Genomic DNA, 27,936 nt, shown 5'->3' on the forward strand with positions numbered 1-27,936 from the left:
GAGCAGCACTCATTCATTACAGTAAAAATTAGGAAGCGAGGGATTGCCACTTTGCTTGTGAATGTGTCAACACAAATGACGAGCTGGGTGGTGATGGATCTAAATATCACTCTGCTTCCTCTTTCTCTCATCAGAAATTCTAAGAAAACTTTTTTTTTTTAAAAAAATACCAAGTGGGGAATAAAGGATTTCCAATATATGCCACATGATGACTAAGGCAGTCTTGAAAAAGGTTTCCCTAGCACTCCATTCGAGTTAGAAAAGAATACCTGAACATTCTGGGCTGGAAAACAAAGTTTTAATGATCAATACAAATGTACAAAAATAATCCAGTCCCTGCAACACTGAGTGGAAAACTGCAATGTGCTTTATCACATCACAAGTAAGATGAAATAAAAAAAAAAAAAAAAAAAAGAAAATTACAATTAAAAGACTGGTTGAAACCCAGAAATAAAACATGGCTCTTGCTGCAATTTTAAGAATGATCAGAGCTTACTGTTTCAAAGGAACAACTTTACAGTGACCAGATTTCATAATGGGCAAGACAGTTCTGTGGCATACATTTCTGATAAGCCATTGTTTTATTTCATTTACATGCCGATTATTTTCAGAACATTCCCCAAAATGAGTGGTAGCAATCAAAATTGTTGGGTTAAAAAACAGAGCTACATTCTCCGGGAAATCTCACACAAAATTTAAATAACTTACTTCCTAGTCTTTTTTAAACAGTGTCTCATGTTATGGCAGCAAAGCAAGACAATGTGTACGGAGCAATGAACTTTGCCCCTTGGGTAGTATCTTGACCTTGCACTTTTCATACAGATGATGGTAATATCTTTTGCCTGTGACATATTCACTTCCACAGTATGTATATAACAGCAAAAGTAGATGTACGATATCAGGTGGAAATTATCCCAGTTTAAAACAGCTTCCCAAGATAACAAAATCGGAAACAGATGCTGAACCTTTTAGTCTCTAAAAAGTGAAATATAAACAGATTTACATTTTTTTTGTACTTTTTTTTTCATTTTCCCCCAGACATGTCACATGCTTTTTATTACACACCCATATCACTGTTACAGTGGTATAATGAGTGGAAAGGTATTGCTTCTGTAATACCCTAATGGCTAGCAACTCTTCCAAAGTTGGGATATACTTTACTCATACTTAGGACAAAAGTTCATCTAGATTTCACGTTGTAATTACAAATAAAAAAGTGAAAAGATTTACAGTCAAAATGAAATCAAACATCTGCTCTGATACAGAGTTCACACTTGCATAGTGAAACAATTTTCTATTGGTTGTCGTCCAATTGCTCCAGAAGTGTCTTCCTTCGTTTTTCCAGTTCCCCTTCACTGAGTTCACTGCCTGAAGTATCCCAATTACCCTGTAATGAAATGCAATCACAGTACCTAAATATGAATCATTTGCTAGAAAATAATATAGGTTTTTTTTTTCAAATTCTGCAGCAGAACAGAAAATGACTTTTTTCAATTTGCAATGTACCAAAAAAATCTGCAAATGAAACACAAGAAACCGTTCATCAGCCATGGATCCATTATGTAAGATTTGTTTACACAAATCATAAACGTTTCAGTACTCATAAGATAAGTAACAATTTACATTCTCAAAGTAAAGAAAATAGTGAAAAAAAACCCAATATATCATCTGGGTACACCATTTGTCAATTTATGCAAACTTCCCTTTTACCCCATTTTTCCTATTATTATTAAGACAGCAGCAAAAGGAACTGTTATATTGGGTACTTGCCATATCAGTAGATCTTCCTGGAATGATTCAAGGGCAAGATCCACATAGGATTTCCATGACTGGTACAGCAGCAACATTTTATAGCAGGTGTTCTAAAATGTATGCTGCAATATTATGCCATCTTTCCTACTGAAACAAAGGACATCAACAGAATGTGCTTCTTCATATCTTTACTGTTGTAATCCTTTTCATTATATGAAGACACCATGGTTTTCATGCAAGGTCCAACTCCTTTTCATCTACACAATGTTTCAGATTCCCAAACTAGTAGTTGGCAGGTAGAAGAACCACAGACCTTTTTGCAAGAGATATTCTGACTACATGACAGTTATGTGAGCAACTTGTCATAAAGAAAGATACTGAACAGTGGGAAGCAATGCTGCAGTGTGACACCTTATCCATAATTACCTGAAAGCAGATATTCATCCTTCTAGTTTGACTTTCAAAGCTCCTCTGACTTTCCCAACAAGCTCATCTTCTGTTCTACCCCAGATACTGCTCTACTGCACATCCTAAAGGAGTAGGGATATGTCATTTTTTTCTGTTGTTCAAAGGAAATAAGTCACTGTGTACTGGCTAGGGGCAACCCCTGCCCCTGATCCTCATTTTATATAGTCCACAGGAACCTATGCCCATCAATAGTCTTGACACCTTTTACAGCAGGGACCATTATAAATTATCTAACAGAGGGCCAGACCTATTTATGTCCACTGTTAACTCTGCTAGGTCCTGCAATCATCATCTAGGCTCCCCCCCAATATATATAAATAAAAACAGATGTAAAGAGATATAAACATATAAGGCCCATTTGTCATGCTTTCCCAGGGTCCTGGGGGTAAGGGGTGGGGAGCATGCAGTGCATCACTACTTGCCATACTCTAACTTCTACAGTTATGGTGAGTAATAAACAACTGTATTATGTGCACCATAGAGGTGGTCTCTGCTGTAGTATGTATCCTTATACCAGGGTAAAGTACTAAAGCAGTAAGAAGGCTGCCATGGACAGGTTGCTTTTACAGCAGATCTTGCAAGGCTGTTGTGGCAAACTTTATTCTTTGCACTGGGTATTCAAGCTTATACTGCATGGACAAAGCGTAAAGTCCAAGTTGTTGGCCTCACAAATGCTCTGCACTGATCCCACAGGGATTTTCTATCAGTTTTATACCAAAAAGCACTACAGTTGTATAGTCATTATGAAAAGGTTTGTTTGGAAGCTGGTTTGCCTTCTTTTCTAAGCACAAAGGAAACAGCTGGCTTCACTGTCTAACTTATTTGAACAGTACAGTACCTGAATTGTCTATGCAGATAAAACAAATACAAACTCCTCGCCTCCCTTATTCTGCAGATCTGAGAAAAAGGTAGGAAGTTGTACAGTTTGGTTAAGTGCAAACTCAGAGATTACTTTTGGTATGAAAGAAGGGCCCTATCTGACTGACTTTGTCCTTATGGAAAACTGTATAACACTGTTCACATGTAAAGGTCTACAGCTCAGATATTTAATTTGAAGTAATAGCCACCAAAAATAAGATTTTCCAGGATAAAAATCTAAGTGCTACCAAGAAGAGTAGTTCAGATGGGGGCTTGGATTAGCATTCTGTCCATGACATTAAGTTCTCATGGGGAGAAACTGGCTTTTTAAAGAGATTTTGGATGCAACATCCTACTGAGGAAAGTACAGTTGTGTACACTTACCATACATGTAGATGTTTGAGTGTATACACTGTTGCAGTCATCACACTTGGGTTATCCTGCCATGAGTAGCCCTCAGTCGGCCAGAATACCACAGGCTTAGTATTTCTGCGTTGGTTGCTGTCACTCCAGGACTGACATCAGGTCGTCAGTGGTATAAAATCCGGCAGCCGACACCATCACATCAGTTTTTATTCCCCCAACTGCCAGAAGCGACCCAAACAGGGAGCTAGGTTATGGTGGAAGAACACCACCAGTAGAAAGTAAATACCAAAAATTCCATATAAGGACAGAGGAAGAGATAGAGACAAGGACGATGGAGGGTGGGAAAGTACAGTTTTGTACCTACCATAAATGTAGATGTTCGAGTGCTAATACAGCTGCAGTAATCACAGATGGGTTTTCAGCCGTCAGGCGGTCCCTCGGTCGGCCGAATTCCAAAGTCTTGGTCCGGCGTCGGTTGTCGCCCACTCTTCTGATGTCAGGAAGGCCAGAGTATATAAGACACAGCCGATGCCATGTTCTTCAGTCTTTCTTGCCCCAGATGTCAGGTGCCCCCAAAAGGAAGGCAATACATAAGTAAAGCTTATCCACATATGCAAGAAATGCAATGTAATGCAAAATCAGTGTAAGCAAGCAAATAAAACATAGCAGGATAACCCAGTCAGGTGGTATGAAAAGGTTGTTAGGCCCCATGCCTTTACCAAGTGGGGAAGGAGGGAAACCTGTACTGCAGCTGTATTAGCACTCGAACATCTACATTTATGGTAGGTACAAAACTGTACTATGTTCATCGTGCATACAGCTGCAGTAATCACAGATGGGTAGAGTCCCAAAGCTATGCATAGGGTGGTAGGTACTATGAGGAACTGGGTTGAGCCAGAATGCCCTGCAAAACAGCAGTGGCAAAGCCTGCTCTTGTTCTGGAATATAAGGGCAGGTGGTAGTGTTTTGTGAAGGTATGTACAGAACTCCAAGTGGCTGCCTCCAAAATATCCTTAGTAGGCACACCTCTGAGGAAGGCTGTAGAGGTGGCTGTGGCCCTGGTGGAGTGAGATCTGATACCAGTAGGGACAGATTTTCCATGATAGGAGTAACAAAATCGTATGCAGTGGCCAATCCACTTGGAAATGGTCTGTTTGGTAACTGGTTTCCCTTGAGCCCCTACGGCATAGGACACAAAAGTTGTTCTGATTTCCTGAAGGACTTTGTTCTGTCCAAATAGTAACGTAGCTGCCTATGGATGTCTAAAGAGTGAAGCAGCCTTTCCCCTTTGTTTTGAGGGTTAGGATAAAAGGTAGGAAAGTGTATGGCTTGGTTTAAGGCTAACCTGGATACCACTTTTGGCATAAAAGATGGGTTGGTGAGGAAACCCTATCCTGATGGAAGATGAGGAAGGGCTGCACCGCCATGAGGGCCTGTAGTTCAGAAACCCTACGAGCTGAAGTGGTGGCCAGAAGGAAAGCTGTTTTCCAGGACAAATATTGCAGATCTGTTGAAGCAGCAGGTTCAAAGGGAGGCAATGTTAATTTTTCTAGTATGTAATTAAGGTCCCAGGCTGGTATTGGTTGCTTCCTTGGAGGTCTTATATTCTTAGCCCCTCTGAGGAACTGCCGTAAGAGTGGGTGAGAGAATAAAGGAGGATCCGTGTTGAATTCTGCAGAAATGGCTGAGGCGTGTATTTTAATTGAAGAAAATTAAAGTCCACTGCTCAGCAGTTCAGCTAGGTACTGTAAAACCTGAGGCAAGTTCAATTTTCTAGGGTCCTGTCCTCTTTTCTCATTCCAACAGCAAAACCGCTTCCATTTTAGAGTAAGCTTTTCTAGTAGATGGTCTTCTGGCCTCCAAAATGACATCCTGCACCTCCTTGGAGAGTAGAGTCTGATGTGGTGTTAAGGAATTTTCCATGCAGCGAGATTGAGTGTTTTCAGCTGACTGTGAAGGGTTTTGTAGCTGTTCTGCGTCAGCAGAAGAGGTATTAGAGGCAGGGACCAGGGAGGAGTATGTGTTAGGCTCCTCAGGAGTGGATACCAGTGTTGCCTTGGCCAGTCTGGAGCAATCAGTATCATCCTCGGTTTGTCTGTTCTTGCTTTCAAAAGTACCTTGGGCAGAAGAGGCAGAGGTGGGAATGCATAAACTGTCCATGTTGTCCAACTGAATGAAAGGCGGCCCACTTTCCAGGCCTTTGGATGGAAGGTCCTTGAACAAAACTTTTTCAATTGATGGTTCCTGTGGGAGGCAAAAAGATCTATGTCTGGCCTCCCCCACACTTGGATTATCTCCGTAAACACCTGTGGATGTAGCTTCCATTCGTGTGGATCTGTCATATTCCTGCTCAGAGTGTCTGCCAGTGTGTTTTCCATTCCTGGCAAGTACTGTGCTTGAAGTTCGATTTGTCTTTCCAGAGCCAAGTTCCAAAGAGTCATGGCTAGTCTGCACAAGGGGTATGAGTGAGTTCCTCCTTGTTTGTTTATGTACCACATTACTGTGGTGTTGTCTGTTCTTATGAGTAATTGTCCTGGATGCAGGAAGTCCTTGAAAGCTGTAATTGCATTTATTACTGCTAGCATTTCTTTTTGATTGATGTGAAGGTGCTTTTCCTTTTGGGACCATCTGCCCTGGATGCACCTGTCCTTCATGTGCGCCCCCCAGGCGTAATCTGAGGCGTCTGTGGTTATGACTTGTTTTGCTTGAGGCTTGCAGAATGGAAGGCCTGTGTTTACTTGACATGCTTGGGCCCACCATAGGAATTCCTTTTGCAGACATGGAATTATTGGAATAATTGCTTCCAAGCTGTGACTGTGTTGAGACCATAGATTTTTTAGGTACCATTGAAGTTTCCTCATATGCAGCTTTGCACAGGGATTAGAAGAATGCAAGATGCCATGAATCCCAGAGCCTGCAGGATTTTCCTTGCAGTAAGCCTGGTAATTTTGCTAGTATTTTGAAGTACTGAGATAATTGCCCTTGTTTTTCTGGCGTAGGGTATGCCATCTGGGTGTTTGTGTCCAAGCTGGCACCCAGGAAGGTTATTTTCTGAGATGGTGTTAGCCTTGATTTCTCCTTGTTGATGGTGTATCCCAGAGAAAGCAGTAACCGTGTCACATATGCCAGATGTTCCAGTAGTATATGTTTGCTGTCCGCTTGGATCAGGCAGTCGTCCAGATAAGGGTAAATTTGTATCCCTTGAAGTCTGCAACAGGCAATCACTGATGCCAGGCACTTTGTGAATACTCTGGGCGCAGTAGATAAGCCAAAGGGCAATGCAGAGAATTGATAGTGGATTGAACCTGCAAGAAATCTGAGGTATCTTCTGCAGCTTTGTCTGATTGGGACATGCAGGTATGCCTCCTTGAGGTCCAATGTTACCAGCCAAAACTCCTTGCCCAGCATGGGAAGAAGTTGCTGTAATGTGAGCATCTTGAATTTTGGTACGAGTAGAAATGTGTTTAAGATGGATAAGTCCAGAATGGGTCTCCAGTCGGTTCCTTTCCTTGGTACCAGGAAAAGTCTTGAATAAAAACCTTGACCTTGTTGGTGCGTAGGTACCTTTTGTATAGCTCTCATGTTTAGGAGCTTTGAAATTTGCAATTGTGCCTCTACCCTTTGATTTTGTGGTAGGTTTGGCATGCCTCTCATTTTTGGAAGAGTGTGAAATTGAAATTTGTAGCTTCTGTTTATAATGTCCAGTATCCATTTGTCTGTTGTGACAATATGCCAATTGCTTGCAAATAATGCTAGTTTCCCTCCCAAAGGTGCTGCCAGCTGAGACTTGCTTGGCATGGAAATGAGGGAGTCATTGGGTTTGCTTCCTGTATTGTTGTGCACTGTCTTCACCACCTCTTGGTGCTGGAGATTGCCATTGTCTGCCTCTATATGATCCTTGTGATTGCCCTCTGCCCCTTAGCGTGCGCCTGTATCTGCCTCTTTGGGGCTTGTCAGTGGCTGGAAAGGACCAGTTTTTTGAAGGCCAATTCCTGCTAAATCGTGGTGGCTGGACCTGTAAGAAAGCTTTGACAGTTTGCATAGATTTGGCTTTTTCTTCCATTTTTCGTAGTATATCCTCAGCATTAGTACCAAACAGTACATCCTTTTGTAAAGGAGCATCAAGAAGTTTAGCTTTCACATGATCAGGCAAATTTTGTTCCCTAAGCCAGGCATGTCTGCGAATGACTGATCCTGTAGCAGCCGCTCTACTGGAGGCCTCTAGGGCATCATAACCACATTGTAAGGTGTGTTTCCCCACTTGTTCTGCACTATGCATCATATCCTGTAACTCTTTTAAATCTGGTTGTTCAGGTTGAGACATTTTGTTTTTTAATTGTGATAACAGGAACTGTTGATATTTAATCATATGAAACTGGCAGTTTAAGGCCCTCATGGCTAGGGTGGCCGAGGTATACACCTTCTTACTCCACCTTTCTAGAGATCTAGATTCCCTTTCTGCAGGAAGTGGATTCTTGGCAGTGGAGGCCTTTATTCCCTCAGGGCCTTGTGAAATGGTTTCAGGGTCAGCATTATGGCCTTTGTAGAGAAATTGGTGAGAACTGGGTACTCTGTAATATCTATCAGGCTTTACTGGTGCAGGAGGCAGAGAATCAGGATTAAGACAAGCCTCCGAGTAGACATCATCCAGTACCTCCAAAACAGGGGGTATAGCCAGAGGTCTGTGCTGAGGTAACCAAAGAAAATCCCTAAGTCTTTTCTTGGAGTCTGAAAAGTCTTGGCCTTCCCAGTGGAAGTGTTCCCTCAAGGTGTGCAAGGTTTCCCCAAAAGAAAAATCCTCAGGGGGGGATACAGAAGGAATGGACTGTTCTGCATCTGAATCCTCAAAAGGGGAATAAGAGTGTTCCTCTGCATCAGAATGCTCTGATAAAATGGATCCCTGATCAGAAGAGGGGGATTCTTCCTCCACTCTGGGTCTCTTGTCAGGAGGGGGCTGAGAACCTCTGATAAGAGTTATTAGATCCTCAGCCATTTTAAGCATCTGTTTCTTAGGCATGGGTCCAGGAGATGGGCCTTGAGCAGCAGGCCTAGTGTGATGCCTGGCTGCTTTGGATTTAGTAAAGGCCTTAACAGAAAAAGAAGATGAAGGCCTAAATACACCATGGGTGGAGGTAGATCTGTCCACATTAGTAGGCTCGACATAAGCTGGGGCTTCGGTTGTAGTCTGGGAAAGGGCCGATGACCCAGCGGTCTCGGGTACAGAAGACACCGCCGAAGGAGTGTCGTCGGTAGTCAGGGACTGCAAAGGCGTCTCGCTGAGAACCGGACCACGTGTAGCCTGTTTCGGCATGGTGTCGGTGGAGACCGCGGGCCTCGCATGTCGGTCCTTTTCCTTGCGTTTTGGATAAACGGTAGTCGGAGTGTCCGGCGACATTTTATAGTCAAAAGCTTTACCAAAATAGTGTTGGGCGAACTCCGCCCGCTTGATAGTGCGTTTATTGAAGGTAGCGCCAAGCGACAGCCCGAGGCGCCGTGGTCTGGGCCCAAACAAGGTATGCAAAGGGAATGGAAATCCTTATGCGGTATTTGCTTCCCACAAGAAATACAATTATTAACTTTTTCTGACATCGGTCTGAGGCAAGAAAAGTTTCAACGGGTACTTAGCTTTAATGAAGACTTCGGTTCCAAATATTTTCGTAATTCAGGAGCTGGCCGACCGGCACTTGCGAACTGCTTCTGCTTCGGCACGCGGCAAAAAGACTGAAGAACATGGCGTCGGCTGTGTCTTATATACTCTGGCCTTCCTGACGCAGAAGAGTAGCGGCGACAACCGCGGACCAAGACTTTGGAATTCAGCCGACCGAGGGACCGCCTGACGGCTGAAAACCCATCTGTGATTACTGCAGCTGTATGCACGATGAACATCTAGGACTGCAACAGTGAATACACTCAAACATCTACATTTATGGTAAGTGTATACAAAGTACAGTTTTGTACCTACCATAAATGTAGATGTTCGAGTGTTCACACTGCTGCAGTCATTACACTTGGGTTATCCTGCCATCAGGCAGTCCCGCAGTCGGACAGAGTTCCAAAGTCTTGGTCCGGCGTCGGTTGCTGTCGCTTCTTCCCTGACGTCAGTGCGCCAGGGGTATATAAGATGCATCCAAAGCCATTTTCTTCAGTTTTTCTTGCCCCAGATGTCAGGTGCCCCCAAGTAGGTAGGCAATACATATTGCTAATTAAAAATATACATATAAAATAAAAACAATACCTTCAGATACAAGCAAATACACCACAAAGGTTGTATAGGATAGAAAGGTATAGATAAGTCCAGCTAGTTCAGTGGGGATGGAGGGAGGGTAACCTGGACTGCAGCAGTGTAAACACTCGAACATCTACATTTATGGTAGGTACAAAACTGTACTATGTTCGTGTTACACTGCTGCAGTCATTACACTTGGGTAGAATCCCAAAGCTAAGGTTGGCTGGCTGGTCTATAAAGAGTTAGGATTGGCTATGAGGCCCTGCAGAACTGCAGTGGCAAATCCTGCTCTGGATTTAGAGTAAAGAGGCAAGTGGTAATGCTTGGTAAAGGTGTGCACTGAACTCCAAGTTGCAGCCTCCAAAATTTCCTTGGTAGGTACTCCTCTGAAAAAGGCTGTTGAAGTGGCTGTTGCCCTGGTGGAATGTGGCCTAATGTTATTAGGGACGGATTTTCCATGCTGTGTGTAGCAGTAATGAATACAGTGTCCTATCCATTTAGATATAGTCTGCTTTGAGATAGCCTTGCCCTGTGATTCTGCAGCATATGCTACAAACAGTTGCTCAGTTTTCCTGAAAGCTTTTGTTTTGTCCAAGTAGTAGCGTAGCTGCCTGTGTATGTCCAAAGAGTGCAGAAGTTTCTCCCCTTTATTCTAGGGGTTTGGATAAAAAGTTGGCAAATGGATGGTTTGGTTAAGAGCCACACTAGATACCACCTTTGGCATAAAGGTAGGGTTTGTCCTTAAAGAAACCCTGTCCTGATGAAAAATTATAAAAGGTTCCACTGCCATTAATGCCTGTAGCTCTGAGACTCTTCGTGCTGAAGTTACTGCCAGGAGCAGAGCTGTTTTCCATGATAAAAATTTTAAATCTGCTGTATTGGCTGGCTCAAAAGGTGGTAGGGTCAGTTTTTCCAAAACGAAATTGAGGTCCCAAGTTGGTGTTGGTGGTCTCCGGGGCGGCCTTATGCTTTTAGCCCCTCTGAGGTACTGCTTTAGCAAGGGATGAGGGAATAAAGGAGGATCCGTGTTGTAATGCGCTGAAATGGCAGAGGCGTGGATCTTAATTGATGAGAAGGATAGGCCTTTGTCCAGCATCTCAGTTAAGTATTGTAAAATCTGAGGAATGTTTGGGACAAGAGGGTCAAGGCTTTGAGCCTGGTTCCAGGCGCAGAATCTCTTCCATTTTTCTGAGTAAGCTTTCCTGGTGCTAAGGCCTCCTGGCCTCCAAAATGACATCCATAACAGCTTTAGAGAGAGGTGTTGCCTGTTTGACTAATGAATCTGCCATGCAGCCAGGTTTAGGGCTTTGAGCTGACTGTGCAGGATCTGATTGTTTTGTTTTGTCAGAAGGTGTGGAATTTGAGGCAAAATCCACGGTGGGCCTTGAGCTAAGTTCTTTAAGATTGGGTACCAGTGCTGGCGTGGCCAGTCTGGAGCAATCAGGATCATCTGTGGTTTTTCTTGTCTGGTTTTTAGGAGTACCTTTGAAAGGAGAGGCAGTGGTGGGAAGGCATAAACTTTTAGGCTTTTCCAGTTGAACGAGAGAGCATCCACTTTCCATGCTTGTGTGTGATAAGTCCTTGTGCAGAATTTTTGTAGTTGGCAATTCAGTGGGGAGGCAAAAAGACCTATGTCTGGGCATCCCCATTTTTGCGTTACCATGCTGAAGATTTGTGGATTCAATTTCCATTGGTGAGGGTCCATGATATTTCTGCTTAGATCATCTGCCAGAGTATTTTTCTTTCCTGGCAGGAATTGTGCTTGCAGATTAACTTGATACGTTAGAGCTGTGCTCCACAAGGTCATGGCTTGCCTGCATAGGGGATAAGAATGAGTGCCCCCTTGCTTGTTTATGTACCACATTACTGTGGTGTTGTCTGTCTTTAATAATAATTGTCCTGGATGCAGAAGGTCCTTGAAAGCTGTTAGGGCATTTTGAACAGCCAACATCTCTTTTTGAATGATGTGAAGATGCATCTGGTCTGTGGTCCACTTGCCCTGAATGCATTTTCCTGCCATGTGTGCTCCCCAGGTGTAATCCGAAGCATCTGTTGTTAGAGTCTGCCTGGCTGTGGGAAGGGTAAAAGGCTGACCCTTGTTTAGGTGACATGCCTGTGCCCACCATCGAAACTCCTGTTGTAGGCAGGGAATCATTGGTATTACTGCTTCTAAACTGTGAGAGTGTTGATTCCAAACACTTTTTAGGTACCATTGTAATTTCCTCATATGCAGTCTGGCATATGGTATTAGTAGAATGCAGGATGCCATGAATCCCAGGGCCTGCAGAATTTTTCTTGCAGGGAGATGGGACTTTTTTGCCAGTAATTGAAAATATTGAGTTAATTGAATTTGTCTGTCTGGCGTGAGATAAGCCATCTGCGCCGTTGTATTTAAGCTGGCACCCAGGAATATAATCTGTTGTGAGGGCACTAGTTTTGACTTCTTTTCGTTTGCTGTGTACCCTAGAGAAATTAGCAACCTTTTTACAAACTCCAGATGCTGTATTAGAATGTCCTTTGTCTCTGCTTGAATGAGGCAGTCGTCCAGGTATGGATATATTTGAATTCCTTTTTGTCTGCAAAATGCAATTACTAGTGCCAGGCACTTTGTGAAGACCCTGGGTGCAGTAGATAAGCCAAAGAGCAGTGCAGACAATTGGTAGGGCATTGTACCAGCTTTGAATCTGAGGTATCTTCTGCAATTTTGTCTGATAGGGACATGCAGGTATGCCTCTTTGAGGTCCAGAGTAACAAGCCAAGCCTTCTTGCCCAGCATGGGTAGAAGCTGCTGTAATGTCAACATTTTGAATTTCGGAATATCCAGGTAAGTATTTAGAATTGAAAAGTCTAGTATGGGCCTCCAGGCCTTGTCCTTTCTGGGGACCAGGAAGAGTCTTGAGTAAAATCCTTGTCCTTGTTCCTGTTGTGGTACTTTTTGAATAGCTCTCATGTCCACGAGGGCTGAAATTTGTTTTTGTGCCTCTGCCCATTGATTCTGTGGTAGGTCTGGCATTCCTTTTAGCCTTGGTAAAGTATGAAAGTGGAACCTGTAACCTTGAGACACAATATTCAGAACCCATTTGTCTTGGGTGATTGTTTGCCAGTTTTGAGAAAAAAAGTGCTAGTTTTCCCCCTAAGGGGGCTGCCAAAAGGGAAGTGCTTGGCGTACGAAGGGGGAAGTCATTGAGACTATTTCCTGTAAGGTTGAGACTTGTCCTCAACTCCTTTTGGGGTTGAGGTGCCCCACTGTCGTTGTCTGTTAGAGCCTTGGGGTTGAGATCTGCCTCTTGGGCATCTGTATCTGCCTCTCTGTGGCCTGTCTGACACTGGAAAGGAGCAATTCTTTGTTGGCCAATTTCTGCTAAATCGAGGTGGCTGTACCTCTAAGAAATCCTTGACTGTTTGCATAGATTTAGCTTTATCCTCCATTTTCTTTAACACCTCTTCTGCCTTAACACCAAACAAGGTATCAAGCTGTAAAGGAGCATCCAATAATTTTGCCTTAACATGATCAGGTAAACTCTGTTCTTTTAACCAAGCATGTCTTCGAATCACATAACCTGCAACTGTGGCTCTGCAAGAGACCTCTAAATAATCAAAACCACATTGCAGAGTATGTTTTCCCACCTGTTCAACTGCATGCAATAAATCCTGCATTTCTTTACAGTCAGGAGCTTCTGAGCTTGCAAACATTTTCTGTTTTAACTGAGCCATTAAATATTGTTGGTACTTAAGCATGTGAAACTGGCAATTTAAAGCCCTTACTGCTAAAGTTGCAGAAGTGTAAACTTTCTTCCCCCATCTATCCAAAGCTCTGGAATCTCTGTCAGAGGGTACTGGATTTTTTGCAATGGAAGCCTTAACCCCTTTTGGACCCTGGGAAATAGTTTCTGGATCAGCAGAAGGGTATTTATAAAGAAACTTGTGAGAGTCAGGGACTCTATAATACCTATCTGGCTTGGCTGGTGCAGGGGGCAAAGAATCAGGAGATAAGCTGGATTCAGAGAACACATCATCCACAATATCAAGCACAGGCGGAAGAGCCAGGGGCCTGTGCTGAGGCAATAAAAGGAAATCCCTGAGCCTTTTCTTGGATTCTGAGTAATCTTGACTTTCCCAATGGAAATGCTCCCTCATGGTATGTAAAGTTTCCCCAAAAGAATAATCCTCAGGAGGAGAGGCTGAAGGGATAGATTCTTCAGCATCAGAGTCCTCATAGGGGGGTAGAGAGTATCCCTGGTCTGAAGAGGAATCAGAGGAAATGGAAACCTGATCAGAGGAATCATAGTCTGTATCCTGCCTAGGCCTTTTCTCAGGAAGGGGGATGGGAACCCTTGATTAGAGTAATGAGGTCTTCAGCCATTTTAAGCATCTGTTTCTTAAGCATGGAGGACTGTCCAGGAGAATGCTGTACTTGCTTCTTTGTCTTTAATGGTACTTTTGTCTTGGCTGTTGCTTTAATGGTAAGTTGTGAAGGTCTGAAAACACCCTCAGAAGCCGATGCCTGCTCAGTGGCTCCGGACCCATCTAAGGGATTAGTTTCCATAGGCCCAATACCTTGAGTTTCCAGAGGCCTAGTTGTCTCCACGTGGGAGTCGGAGGCGGCCTGTGGCTCTGAGGTAGCGGGTGTCAGGGGCTGCGAAAGCGCCTCACTGAGAACCGGCGACTGGCCTAGAAGAGGTTTTGTCAGTTTTGGACCTCGGATGCCTGTCTTTATCCTTGTCTTTGCGTTTTTTCGGAATTGCGGTCGTCGGTTGATCCAACGGCATAGTATAATTGAACCTTCGGCCAAAGTAGTGCAAAGCAAAATCAAAACGTGTTTTTATAGTGCGTTTGTTAAATCTAGCACAAAACTGACAACTAGTGATGTCGTGATCAGGGCCTAGGCATGGAATACAGTAAGAGTGGAAGTCCTGGAATACAGTAAGAGTGGAAGTCCTTATGAGGTATTTGCTTCCCACAAGAAATACAATTATTAACATTTTCTGACATCGGTCTGAGGCAAGAAAAAAGTTTCCCCAATGGGGTACTTAACTTTCTTGAAGACTTCGGATCTGAAATTCGACTTTGAAAATCTCAAGAGTCGGCCAATCGGCACTTGCGAACTGCTTCTGCTTTGGGCACCGCGCGGCAAGAAAGACTGAAGAAAATGGCATCGGATGCATCTTATATACCCCCTGGCGCACTGTCAGGGAAGAAGCGACAGCAACCGATGCCGGACCAAGACTTTGGAACTCTGGCCGACTGCGGGACCGCCTGATGGCAGGATAACCCAAGTGTAATGACTGCAGCAGTGTAACACGATGAACATCTGCACTATGTTCTTCGTGTTTCACTGTTGCAGTCATCACAGTTGGGTTGACTCCCAAAGGTGAAGAAAAGGGTGGAGGCAGTCAAGAAAACTGGGGGCTGGCTAGGATGCCCTGCAAGACTGCGGTGGCAAAGTCTGCCCTGGATCTGGAGAAGATAGGCAGGTGGTAATTCTTGGTGAAGGTATGAACAAAATTCCATGTTGCAGCCTCCAGGATGTCCCTGGTGGGGGACCCCTCTGAGAAAAGCTGCAGAGGTGGAGGTTGCCCTGGTGGAATACATCCTGACCCCATTTGGGGGCGGTTTCCCATGCTGTTTGTAGCAGAAATGGATGCAGTGTGCTATCCATTTGGAGATTGTTTGTTTGGATATGACCTTGCTCTCTGCCCCTGCTGCAAAGCTGACTAGCAATTGGTCAGTTTTTCTAAAAGACTTAGTCCCATCCAGACAGAATCTGAGCTGTCTGTGCACATCTAGAGAGTCTAGAATCCTTTCCCCTTGTTTTGTGGGTTAGGGGAAAAGGTGGGCAAATGAATGGATTGGTTGAGAGCCACACTGGACACCACTTTAGGCATGAGGGAGGGGTTAGTCCTGAGAGAGACCCTGTCAGCATGGAAAATGATGAAGGGCTCTACAGCCATGAGTGCTTGTAGCTCTGAAACTCTTCTAGCTGAAGTGATGGCCAGAAGCAAGGCTGTTTTCCAAGAGAGGATTTTTAACTCTGCTGAAGCTGCAGGCTCAAAGGGGGGTAGGGTAAGCTTTCCAACACAAAGTTATGGTCCCAAGCTGAGGTAACAGCTCTTCTGAGAGGCCTTAAATTGTTAACCCCTCTTGGGAACTGTTTGATGAGAGGGTGGTAGAAGAGAGGTGGCTGTGTGCTGTAATGAGCAGAGATGGCAGAGGCATGAATTGTAATAGAAGAGAAGGATGGACCCCTGTGTAGTAGGTCTGCTAGGTAATCCAGGATGAGAGGTAGGGAGGGCTATGCTGTTTCAGCTCCCTTAGCCTGGATCCAGGTGCAAAACCTTTTCCACTTGTCAGCATAAGATTTTCTAGTGCTGGGGCATCTGGCCTCACGTATAACATCCAGGACTTGTTTGCTTAGGCTGGCAGCTTGAGGAGAGGTCAGAGAATAAGCCAGGCTGCCAGGTTCAGGGTCTGCAATTGTGGATGCATGAATTCTCCATTCTTCTAGGTCAGGAGTGTTGGGATCTGAGGTAGGTGCCATGGTGGCAGGAGTGACAGGCAACACCGCAGTGGGTACCAGTGCTGGCGTGGCCAGTCTGGGGCAATCAAGATTGCCCTTGGTTTTTCCTCCCTTATTTTGAGCAGTACCCTTGAAATGAGTGGTAGAGGGGGAAATGCATAGATTGAGAGGTTTACCCATAGGAAGGATAGAGCATCCACTTTCCAGGCCTTGCTGTGAGGTTCCCTGGTGCAGAATTTGCTGAGCTGATGATTGGAGTGGGAGGCAAAGAGGTCCACCTTCAGGGTGCCCAATTTCTGGGTTACAAGGTTGAAGGTTCTGTGGTCTAGCTGCCACTTGTGTAGGTCTAGCAGGTTTCTGCTTAAGTTGTCTGCCAGAGAGTTTAGGGAGCCTGGCAGGAATTGTGCTAGCAGGTGTATTTGCATGGCTGAGGCCGTGTGCCAAAGGTTCATGGCGAACCTGCAGAGAGGATAAGAGAGAGTCCTTCCCTGCTTGATATGCCACATCACTGTGGTGTTGTCTGTTTTGATCACTAGAGGCCCCGGGGGAGAGTAGGGGTCTGAAAGCTGTCAGAGCATGCTGAACAGCTAGCATCTCTTTTTGATTGATGTGCAGATGTATTTGATTTGGGCTCTAACAGCCCTGAATGCACCTGCCTTCCAGGTGTGCACCCCAGGCATAGTTTGATGTGTCTGTGGTGAGGGTCTGGGCAGCGTGGGGTTGTGAGAATGGAAGTCCCTTGTTGTGGTTGCATGCTGCTGCCACCAAAGAAAATCTTTCCTTAGACAGGGTATCATATATGTATGATAGTTTCCAGGTCTTGAGAGTGTTGACACCAAAGGCTTTTTAGGTACCATTGTAGTTTCTTCAAATGCAGTCTGGCATATGGAATGAGTAGAATGGAGGAGGCCATGAACCCTACAGCTTGCGGGATTTTCCTTGCGGATAACTGGGTTCTAGTGGCTAGTTGAGATAAGTAGCCTGTCAGGTAGGCTTGTTTTTCTGGAGTAAGGAATCCCATCTGGAATGCTGTGTCCAGGCTTGCTCCCAGGAATACATTTTTTTGTGTGGGGACTAGTTTTGATTTCTTTTCGTTGACAGTATACCCCAGGGAGGTCAGTAGGTCCTTTATAAAGGTCAGGTGCTGTAACAGCTTTTTCTGTCTGCCTGAATCAGGCAATCGTCTAATTAGGGGTAAATTTTAATATTTCTGTGTCTGCAAAAAACAATGGCTGGAGCAAGGCATTTTTTGAAAACTCTGGGAACAGTGGATAAAGCAAAGGTAAGTGCAGAGAACTGAATGTGCATATATCCTGCCCTGAAATGTAGATATTTCCTGCAAGATTCCCTGATTGGGATGTGGAGGTAGGCCTCTTTTAGGTCTAGGGTGGCTAATCAAGCATCCTTGGAAAGCATAGGAAGAAGCTGCTGGAGGGTGAGCATTTTGAATTTTGGTATCACCAGAAAGGTGTTTAGAATGGATAGATCAAGGTTTGGGTGCCAGGTGGCCTCTTTTCTGGGTACCAGGAAGAATCTGGAATAGAAACCTTGGCCTATCTGGTCTGCAGGAACATGCTGTATTGCCCTCATGGAGAGCAGGGAAAGGACTTGCTTTTTCTTCCAACTTTTTTAAGACCTCTTCTGCCTTGATGCCAAACAAATTGTCTTTGTTCAATGGTGCGTCCAAGAATTTTGATTTGACATGGTCTGGCACGGTCTGTTCCTTAAGCCAAGCATGCCTTTTAAGGACAGAACCAGTGACTGCTGCCCTGCAAGATGCTTCTAGGCCGTCAGAGCCACACTGCAAGGTGTGCTTAGTAACCTGGCTTGCAGAATGCATAAGCTCTTGTAATTCTTTATTTTCTGCACAAGCAGGAAAGGAAGATTTTTTCTGTTTGAGGGGTTCCATGGTATGCTGTTGATATTTCAGCAAGTGCAACTGACAATTTAGTGCTCTAATAGCAAGAGTTGCAGAGGTGTATACTTTTTTACCCCATCTGTCTAAAGCTCAGGAATTCCTATCTGACGGGGTGGGATTCTTAGCTGAGGTTGCTTTAATTCCTTTAGGTCCTTGGGAGATGACCTCTGGGTCAGCAGTAGGATTTTTGAAAAGGAATTTGTGAGAGTCAGGGACTCTGTAGTACCTGTCAGGTTTCCTGGGAGCAGGAAGAAGGGTGTCAGGAGTCAAACTGGATTCTATAAAAACATCATCCACAACATCCAGGACAGGAGGAATGACTAAAGGTCTGTGCTGTGGTAAATCTAAGAATTCCCTGAGTCTCTTTTTTGACTGAGGATAGTCCTGACATTCCCATTGGAAATGCTCCCTTAAAGTATGTAGGGTTTCACCAAATGAAAAATCCTCGGGAGGAGAGGCAGAAGAAATGGATTCCTCTGCATCAGAATCCTTATAAGCAGAGAGGGGTTGCATGTCTTCATAATCAGAAACCTCAGAGTCATCGGACTCTTGTTCAGATAAAACTACTGGGGACAAGTCTTTTTTTCTTTTGGAAGGGGTAGCCTGGCTTCCCCTAGCACAATAAGGTCTTCAGCCATTTTAAGCATTTGAGATTGAGGCATGGAAACAGGTGCTTGAGCTTGGGTCATCAGTTTTTTAGGCGTAGTTCATACCCTGGGCCTTAGAAACTCAGTAGTTTTAGAAAGAACTGAAGACGCGAAAGAAGTCATTGGTTTGTGTTGAGTATCGGTAGTGCAAAGAACTTCCTCAGAAGCCGGTGCCTGCTCAGTGGCTCTGGACCCATCCACGGTAGAGAAATTTGCAGGATCCTTAGTTGAAAGAGAGTCTCGTGGCATACCGGAATCCAAAAGTGTCTCGGTAGCAGCCTGCGAATCCACAGAAGTGGGCATCAGGGGCTGCGAAAGCACCTCAGTGAGGATCGGAGAACTGACGACTAGCTTAACGAAAGCGTCATCGGCAGTTTTGGACCTGTGCGGTCTGTCTCTGTTTTATCCTTACATTTTTTTTGAAGATTGGTAGTTGGATGGCTTACCGAAGCCATATCGGAATACGAGGACTGAGAGCGAAAATATTTACCTACAATAAGGGCCCGACGATGTATAGTTCTGGTGTTGAACAAAGGATAAAAGCGACAGCCAGGGACATCGTGGTCTGGGCCTAAACAGGTGACGCAGTAAGAATGGAAGTCTAGGTGTGGTATTTGCTTTCCACAGGCGAGACAATTGTTAACTTTTTCTAACACTGGTTAGAGCAAGAAAAAAGGGTCCCCAATGGGGTACTTAGCTTTTGAAGACCTCAACTTCAATTTGGAAACGAAAACTCAGGTAGCGGCCAACTGGCACTCATGCAAACTGCTTCTGCTTCGGGCTCCTCGGCAAGGAAGACTGATGCAATGGTTTCAGCTGCCTGATTTTATACCACTGACGACCTGACATCTGTCCTGGAGCGACTGCAACCAACGCAGAAATACTAAGCCTCTGGTATTTGGGCCGACTGAGGGCTACCCCTGGCAGGATAACCCAAGTGTGATGACTGCAACAGTGAAATAAGAAGAACATATGCTTAAACAAAAAGTGGGAGACAGCAACAACAGCTAAAAGCTGCACATTTATGGAGGATTATGAAAGCCCCTTCAGAAAAGCCTGTCAAATAGTGAAGAACTTCAGGCTCCTTTGTCTCTGTGGTACTATCCCCTGAAAGTGACCAAAATTCAAATCTTTCTATTCAGATCAACAAGACTTCTCTGTGATAGGTTTTCCCATTTCTTAAAAGATACATTTGCACAAAACCTCAGATGAGATTTGTTTTTTTGAAAAGTACCAGGTTGACAGGATCCAGAAAATTAGTCTAAGGCGCTTTAGCTTGGGATGCACTAGGGCCTCCTTGTTCTGAGATAGGAGGCTATATTGTTGTGGAAGCAGAAAATGATCCTCTCCTGTCATCTGCACTAGATGGGAAAAAACACACTGGTTTTGGCTACTGGGGGTGGGTTGGGTGTCCAGAAAGAAGTTGTATTTCTCCATTCTAATTGTTCTGCACTAGTCTGTGAATCAGGGGAGTGGAGAAGAACAGCCCTCTCCCCATCTGCAAGGGATGTTAAAGATATTCACAATCCATGCCTATGAACATGAAACCGTTTCTACTTAATCCACAGTCTTTAGGGTCTACCAACATTTCTGTCTCCAGTTCTTGCTCCCTGCTGCTCCCATCCACACTCAATCGTTACAGATTCTTCAGAATTTTCTACAATCTTTTTCTACACTTTCTATACCTTCTCTGTTGCTCTTCTATTCTCTCTTTAACTTCCCACTGTCTTTACCAATGTTTTTTCACCTTTTAATATAGAACACATATATTAAGTTTCACTATAACTTAGTACTTTACATAGCTTCATATTTTGTATTGCTTATAATGAAGAATCTTATGTATCTGCAATTTTGCCTTATAATGGCTTAAATATTATCATACTGAAATGACAAATGGGTAACATTTTGTTTTGTCATATCACGTGTCTACAGCTTTTCTCCCTGAGACTGCTAAAATGTGCCAATTTTCTGAGTCAAGACTATCCCAGCAAAAAAAAAAAAAAAAAAAAAAAGAAATATTAATCATCTCTTTGCACAGAAACCTGGAAATCTACTACAGCTGCCAATTCTTGTCTGAAGCAAAGAGGTTCAACGCTGGTCAATACATTATTGTGTGAGTGAAAGAAAAATGTTTGGATCCAACTTCCATTTCGGGCTGCAATGTGTGGTTCTGCTTACTTGGTCTGCCAAGGTGCCACTGTGTTCTTGGATGGGAAGAGGTCTGGAAATGCAATCCTAGCTGGGAGGCCATTTTCCACACCACCACTAAACACATGGCAAGATCAGTGTTCCCTGTCTTGTTTACTAAAATATTACAATGGTGTCATCTCTAACAATCCTAACACTGATGATGGTTTAGAACTAAGCTGAATGCTCTTTCGCATCATTCCCATCAGGTAGGTATACCTGTGCAGTATGAACTTGTTTCATGTTCCTTGTACTTTCAGAAGTGCCAGATGTATTCCAAAGCAAAGTATGACACATCTGGTACAGGTTTGTCTCCTTTGTGGGGCCATTATAGGTACCTCCTGGTTGCATTCCCCTTAACTGACCTACCAAGAGAACTATTTCCTGGTGGATCATCTCCCAAAGGAATCAACTTGTGTAGAGGGTGGCTGTGTCGTTGCAAAAGGTTCTGGAGGTACTAATGAATTTTCATGTGCAATAGGTAACTACACCATCAGGATGGACAAAGATACAAGTCCTAAGGAAGCCTTGGATGGCATCTGAGACTTGCGTGTCAGAGCAATAAACAAGCTTGCACATACCTCTTAACTACACCATATTTGGCACAGCACTTTGATTTAGGCTCCTACTCTGATGTTCCCTGTTGACCTCAGATAGTTCTGATGTCCATTCTCTCACTGGCTTAACTAGGCAGCCAAAGAGAGAGAGAGTGTTATCAGCTACCGATGTCAGATATTTAACGGCAGTGTGAATGAGTTCTTCAGGCTAAAGACATGAGCTTCAGCTTCAGTGTTACAAGGTATCAGGGTTCCAGAGACTGGCAACAGAAGAAGAATAAGAACTTTGAATAATACCGAGAGGGAAGACTGAGGTGAGAACTGGCAAGGCTAGAATGATGTATGCCTGTACTGACAGTGAACTGGCCAAGGCAAATGCTGCCTGGTATTTCTGTAGCTACTTTTTAGACTCAGTGACAGATCTGTTTGTCACTGATAAACATTTCTCTGAGAACTTCTGAGACAACGGGATGAAAAGAGGGATACAGTCTGCTAACGTTTTTTTCTGAAAGGATGAGCCATGTCATTTACAAGTTGTACATGTGACAAGAGCAGTAGCACATTTACATTGTATGATTAAATATATTTGCACAGCTTCATTCACAAACTGTTTACAGAGTTACTTTTCATACACATCTAACACTGATTTTAAAATCTCACATCTTCTTGTGTCAAAGTGTATACATATGCAGTACAAACAGTGTAAACCCTGCAGCCACTACATTCATTTACCAAATGTGTATACAGGCTGGGCTAATTTTTCATCCATGTATGTTTGTATGTCACGTTAAAGCATCAGTATTTTTTTTATGAACTTTCAATGTTATGCAAACACATGATTCTTTCCTTTATTAGATTACTGTGTAGTTTACATAAACTGCTATATTTACCATCTTTTGCGACATGTTGCACAATTAGATTATTTGCTACAATGTGCTGTTTCTGGGTAAATCTTAGCTCTAAGGATGTCAGCATACAACATTAAAGAAAATGCTGACAGTGTCCCCCAACACACCTTTTCTCCCTTTGCTCCCCATTTATAGTTCCTATTTATTTGTGACAGAAGTCAGCATATTTCTTTGCTCCCTATCAGAGTTAGAGTCAGGCTAGGTGACTGAATTCTTGAGAACTAATGTTGCAAAGTAGAGTAAGTATGGAAATGTTAACGGACTGCCAACTGCTATGAAGTTAAAATTAATAATAGGTTAGGTATATCTAGGATAACAAACATGGGCTTTATGAGTTGCTATTAAAAAGTAAAATATTTGAATGGGTATAAGTGAAACTGCTAATAAATGGGGTCATATGCTCTTCAAGGGGCTTTTATGCAGGTAAATGTGTTAAAACAAGACAAATTATACACAATATGTATTGACATAATAATGGTAAATCTGGAAATACCATAAGGTGATCGCTATGCAAAAGCAAATTAAAGTGGTAGGTGAAAAAATGACCATAATACATGCGTCAAATACCATACTACGTAGCTGTATATCTCTAATTACCACAAGGGTCTTATTTTATAGGTCTATGTATATACACACTGATTTTTTTAATGGTACCTTGTTATAATTTTGAAAGCTGAAGAGTTAAAGGGTGTCAGCTTGCAAATGGAGTGGTCCGTCTTTGAAAAGCTAAAGCTGGTCCATGTTGCATTCAACATATCACTTATGAAAATCTTTCAGGTTTCTGAGACCAGACTTGATGCTGGTAAGTTTAGAGAGATGCCTAGATAATTCAAACAGTGATGGCAAGTTACCATGGCATTTGAAAGCCCTTTGCTGAAGGTGCCTGGATCAGTCAACCATGTAGAGATAAATGTGTGTACAGAATGCTTTTTAGTACTCCTAGAAGGCTGTGTTTTAGCCAAGACGCCAGAGAATAAAGTTTAATTTTATTTTGAGTGGTTCTTGCCTGTGGTTTCTGGATTACGTCCCTTTTTTTGTGTGGTTTCATATTTGTGTTTTTATGGCTAGTGAACCCCCTTCCAATTTATCTTAAATGTTTAGAGATGATGCTGTGGATAATTCACAATGTACCATGGACCAATTTGTCACACAAGTGGACTCTTCTACAGATCGTACTGGTGCTGTTCACTAGAATATTGTTTCTAGTCCGCCTCACATTTTAGACAGAATGGAGAATAAGGACAGAGAATCTTTTTTCATCGGTGGGTCAGAAGTCTAATTTTCCTTTACCGGGTAATTCCGGTGTTCTGTTGGAGAAACTGGAACGGTTGCTACATAAGGAAATGGCCACATATTTTAACTTGCTGGGTTTGCAACGTTATATAGACCTGGATATTTCACCTAGGGGTCTTAGAGCTTTCAAGACCCCTTACACTCTCTACTTGATATGTTCGATGAGATGGACAAGAATTTTTCTAGGAGATGGCCTGCAGCGGCACATAAGTGTGCTTTGGAGTGGGTGAATATTTTTCTGGAGAGAGAGATAAGAGTTAAGCAGAATAAATTAAAAGGTGAGATTAAGGTAGTGTGTTCGAAGTTGTCTAAACTTTTGGCTCCTGCATGCTTTCACTCCTTATTAGAAATTAATGAAAAGCTAAATCAGTATGAGCAGAAACTGGTTGACCATAAAACTGTTAAACTTAAAAGAGACTTAAATGATTATGAGGAGGGGGCCGAGCCTTCCTATGGAAAGACAATGACCATCCAGGTTGTCAGGGTGTTTTCTAGCTCATCCAGGAAGTCCTCTAATTCCTTGAGGGGTGTTTCCTTTGTGTCTGATGTTTCAGATGCCTCAACGGATTGTGAAGCGGATGAAGGGTCATTTCCTCATTTACCTCCAGCTTGGAAACCGTCCAAATTAATTAGGGACTTTCAGAGAGACCAACAGGACCAGAGAGAGTCTTCTAGTGACCGTAAAAGATGGCCTTCTCAACCTGAAGTTAGTAACACGCATGGAAGAGGAGGACAGTGACAGTTTAAGAAAGGCAAATGGCAATAATCTTTCTCAATGTGGTACGTTAGTACATATTATTTCTGGCATTGATTTAACAGAGACACAACTGAAGATTTTAGATTATGAACTAAAGTTTGTACCTACTGTTTTGCCTCTTATTCATGATTTAAAATGTGATGTTTTTAGAATGATTCGTAAATTGCACTTGTACAATTTGAATGTGGGGGAGGGGTTTATATGATGATGTTAATTGTTTGAATGACAGTTTAACTGAGAGTAGTGAAGATGTTAGTTTTTACTCATGCTGTTCAGAGATGGGGACGAAGGTTGTGTTAATGCTTAGTCAACTTGATAATATGAACATTATTTGTAACAGTCACGTTATGCCTCCTTTTAAACACAAAGGTATTAAACAATTTTTCAGTATGCTTGATTTTGCTGTTAAATGTGCTTATGGGAGATTTATGAATAAGAAATAGAATACTGCTTACAATATGACTAAATATGAATGGAGCGAGCTTCAGCTATTAGTGAATAATAGTACTGTTATTAAACCCTCTGACAAGGGCAATGAAATTGGTGTTATGAACTGTAACCAACATTTTCAGAGGTTTATGTTACACTTGCAAGATTATAATGTTTATGAGGAGAGCAGTATGTCTAAATATAATAAGGCTGCTACTAGCCAAATTCAAAACTGTGGAACACACGGAATAGCAGAAACCAACTATCATCTTTGGCTTATTAACTGCATTTCCACCTGGCTGCTGTTACATGTTGTTTGTTTTAAACAGGCTGTTACTAACTATATTAGCCTTTTAGAAAAAGGTTTTAGACTGGGTTATTTTTCTCGCACAGGTTTTATACTAAATTTAAAATTGTTGACAGTGAATTAGCAGTTTTCTACTGCCTTCCTAAAATACATAATGGTTTGAATCCTCCTGGCAGACTGATTGTGTCAGCCTGTATTTCTTGTCTAACATAGGTCTTTTTCTACATGAGTTTTTGTTGCCTTCTGTTGTGAAAAGTACAGTTGTGTACACTTACCATAAATGTAGATGTTCGAGTGTATTCACTATTGCAGTCATCACATTTGGGTTATCTGCCTGCAGGTAGCCCTCAGCCAGCCTGAATACCAGAGTCTTGGGATTTCAACGTCGGATGCTGTCACTTCTTCCATGACGTCAGATCATAAGTGGTATAAAACATGCAGCCGACGCCATTACATTAGTTTTTCTTGCACACAGATGTCAGGTGCCCCCAAAATAGGAAGCAATGATATGATGTGGAACACCCCCAGCAAAAAGCAAATACACATAGTATAAGATATGCCAAACCAAAAAGGATAGGTGAAAGCAAAGACAATCGGGGGGCTGGAGGGAGGGTAACCAGGACTGCAACAGTGAATACACTCGAACATGTACACTTATGGTAAGTGTACACAACTGTACTATGTTCTTCGTGTTTCACTGTTGCAGTCATCACATTTGGGTTGATTCCCAAAGCTAAGGAAGGGTACAGGTAGATTAAGAAATATTAGGACTGGCAATCAGGCCCTGTAAAACTGCTGTGGCTAATCCAGCTCTGGATTTAGAAAAGATAGGCAAGTAGTAATGCTTGGTGAAAGCGTGTACAGAGCTCCAGGTTGCAGCTTCCAGGATGTCCCTGGTAGGGACTCCTCTGAGAAATGCAGTAGAGGGAGATGTAGCCCTAGTGGAATGTGTTCTTATCCCCTGTGGTGTAGGTTTTTCATGGTGCTTGTAGCAGAAATGGATGCAGTGTGCTATCCATTTAGATATGGTTTGCTTAGAAATGGCCTTCCCCTCTGCCCTTGCAGCAAAGCTGACTAGCAGCTGGTCAGATTTTCTGTGAGGCTTAGTCCTGTCCAAATAGAATCTAAGCTGTCTGTGCACATCTACAGAATGCATTATCCTTTCCCCTTTATTTTCAGGATTAGGGAAAAAAGTAGGCAAATGAATGGACTGGTTTAAAGCCACACTAGACACCACCTTGGGCATAAAAGATGGGTTAGTCCTGAGGGAAACCCTGTCCGCATGGAAGATAATGAAGGGTTCCCACTGCCATAAGGGCCTGCAGTTCAGACACTTTTCTTGTTGAAGTGATGGCTAGAAGTAAAGCTGTTTTCCATGAGAGGAATTTTAACTCTGCTGTAGCAGCTGGTTCGAAGGGGGGAAGTGTAAGTTTTTCCAATACAAAGTTAAGGTCCCAGGCTGGAGTGGGAGCTCTCCTGGGGGGGGTCTTACATTTTTGGCCCCTCTAAGGAACTGTTTTATCAGAGGATGAGAGAAGAGGGGTGGCTCAGTATTATAATGAGCTGAGATGGCAGAGGCATGAATCTTAATTGAAGAGAAGGATAGGCCCTTGTGGAGCATTTCTGTTAAGTAATCTAGTATACGAGGTAAGCTGAGCACAGTTGTGCCCATCCCTTGAGACTGGTTCCAGGAACAGTATATTTTCCACTTTTCTGAATAGGATTTTCTAGTACTAGGCCTCCTTGCCTCAAGAATGGCATCCAGCACCTGCTTACTGAGGGTTGCTAGAGGAGAGTTCAGGGGATTAGCCAGGCTGCAAGGTTCAGGGTCTGAAGCTGAGGATGCAGAATTTGGCCCCCCTGTTGGGACAGCAGGGAAGGGGTCTGAGGCAGGTGCCATCGTTGTAGCACTGTCAGATTGCGCAAAAGAGGATACCAGTGCTGGTGTGGCCAGTCTGGTGCAATCAGGATTGTCCTTGGGTTGTCCTGTTTGATCTTTAGTAGAACCTTCGAGAGGATAGGCAGAGGGGGGGGGGCATAAACTGAGAGGCTTTCCCAGGAAAAGAACAGGGCATCCACCTTCCAAGCTTGGCTGTGGGGAGCTCTGGTGCAGTATTTGTTCAACTGATAGTTCTGAGGGGAAGCAAACAGGTCCACCTCTGGTGTCCCCCATCTGTTCCCCAAAAGCTTGAATATTTTGGGTTCCAGTTTCCATTTGTGTGGGTCCATGAGATTTCTGCTTAAGTCGTCTGCCAGAGAATTTAGTTTGCCTGGCAGGAATTGAGCTTGTAGGTGCACTTGGTTGGTCAAGGCTGAGTTCCACAGAGCCATGGCTAATCTGCAGAGTGGGTAGGAATGTGTTCCCCCCTGTTTGTTTATGTACCACATAACTGTGGTGTTCTGTCTTTACCAATAGCTGTCCTGGAAGAATAAGGCCTTTGAAGGCTGTCAGAGCATTCTGTACAGCTAGCATTTCTTTTTGATTGATATGCAGGTGCATCTGCTTTGGTTTCCATTTGCCCTGAATGCACTGCCCTGCCATGTGAGCCCCCCATGCATAGTCTGATGCGTCTGTTGTTAGGGTTTGGGAGGCAGGGGGTAGAGTGAAAGAGAGTGCCCTGTTGTGGTTGCAGGCCTCTGCCCTTAGACACGGAATGATAGGAATTATTGTTTCCAGGTCGTGAGAATGATGACACCATAGACTTTTTAGATACCATTGAAGTTTCCTCACATGCAGTCTTGCATA

At 43.4% G+C, this 27,936-nt stretch overlaps 1 protein-coding gene across 2 annotated transcripts in view; it reads right to left on the minus strand.

Moving 5' to 3' along the window:
* Positions 1 to 276: 276 nt before the first annotated feature.
* PRPF40A (pre-mRNA processing factor 40 homolog A) overlaps positions 277 to 27,936 on the minus strand; it is a 3,102,395-nt gene continuing 3,074,735 nt past the window's right edge. For both annotated transcript variants that reach the window (XM_044074905.1, XM_044074903.1), the window contains one exon: positions 277 to 1,387. In XM_044074905.1, the coding sequence (XP_043930840.1) occupies positions 1,192 to 1,387 (196 nt within the window). In that variant the 3' untranslated portion in view covers positions 277 to 1,191. The remainder of the gene's footprint in view (positions 1,388 to 27,936) is intronic.

This window comes from Protopterus annectens, chromosome 6.part0 (assembly GCF_019279795.1).
Source record: "Protopterus annectens isolate FY-2018-M chromosome 6.part0, PAN1.0, whole genome shotgun sequence".
NCBI classification, from domain to species: domain Eukaryota; kingdom Metazoa; phylum Chordata; order Ceratodontiformes; family Protopteridae; genus Protopterus; species Protopterus annectens.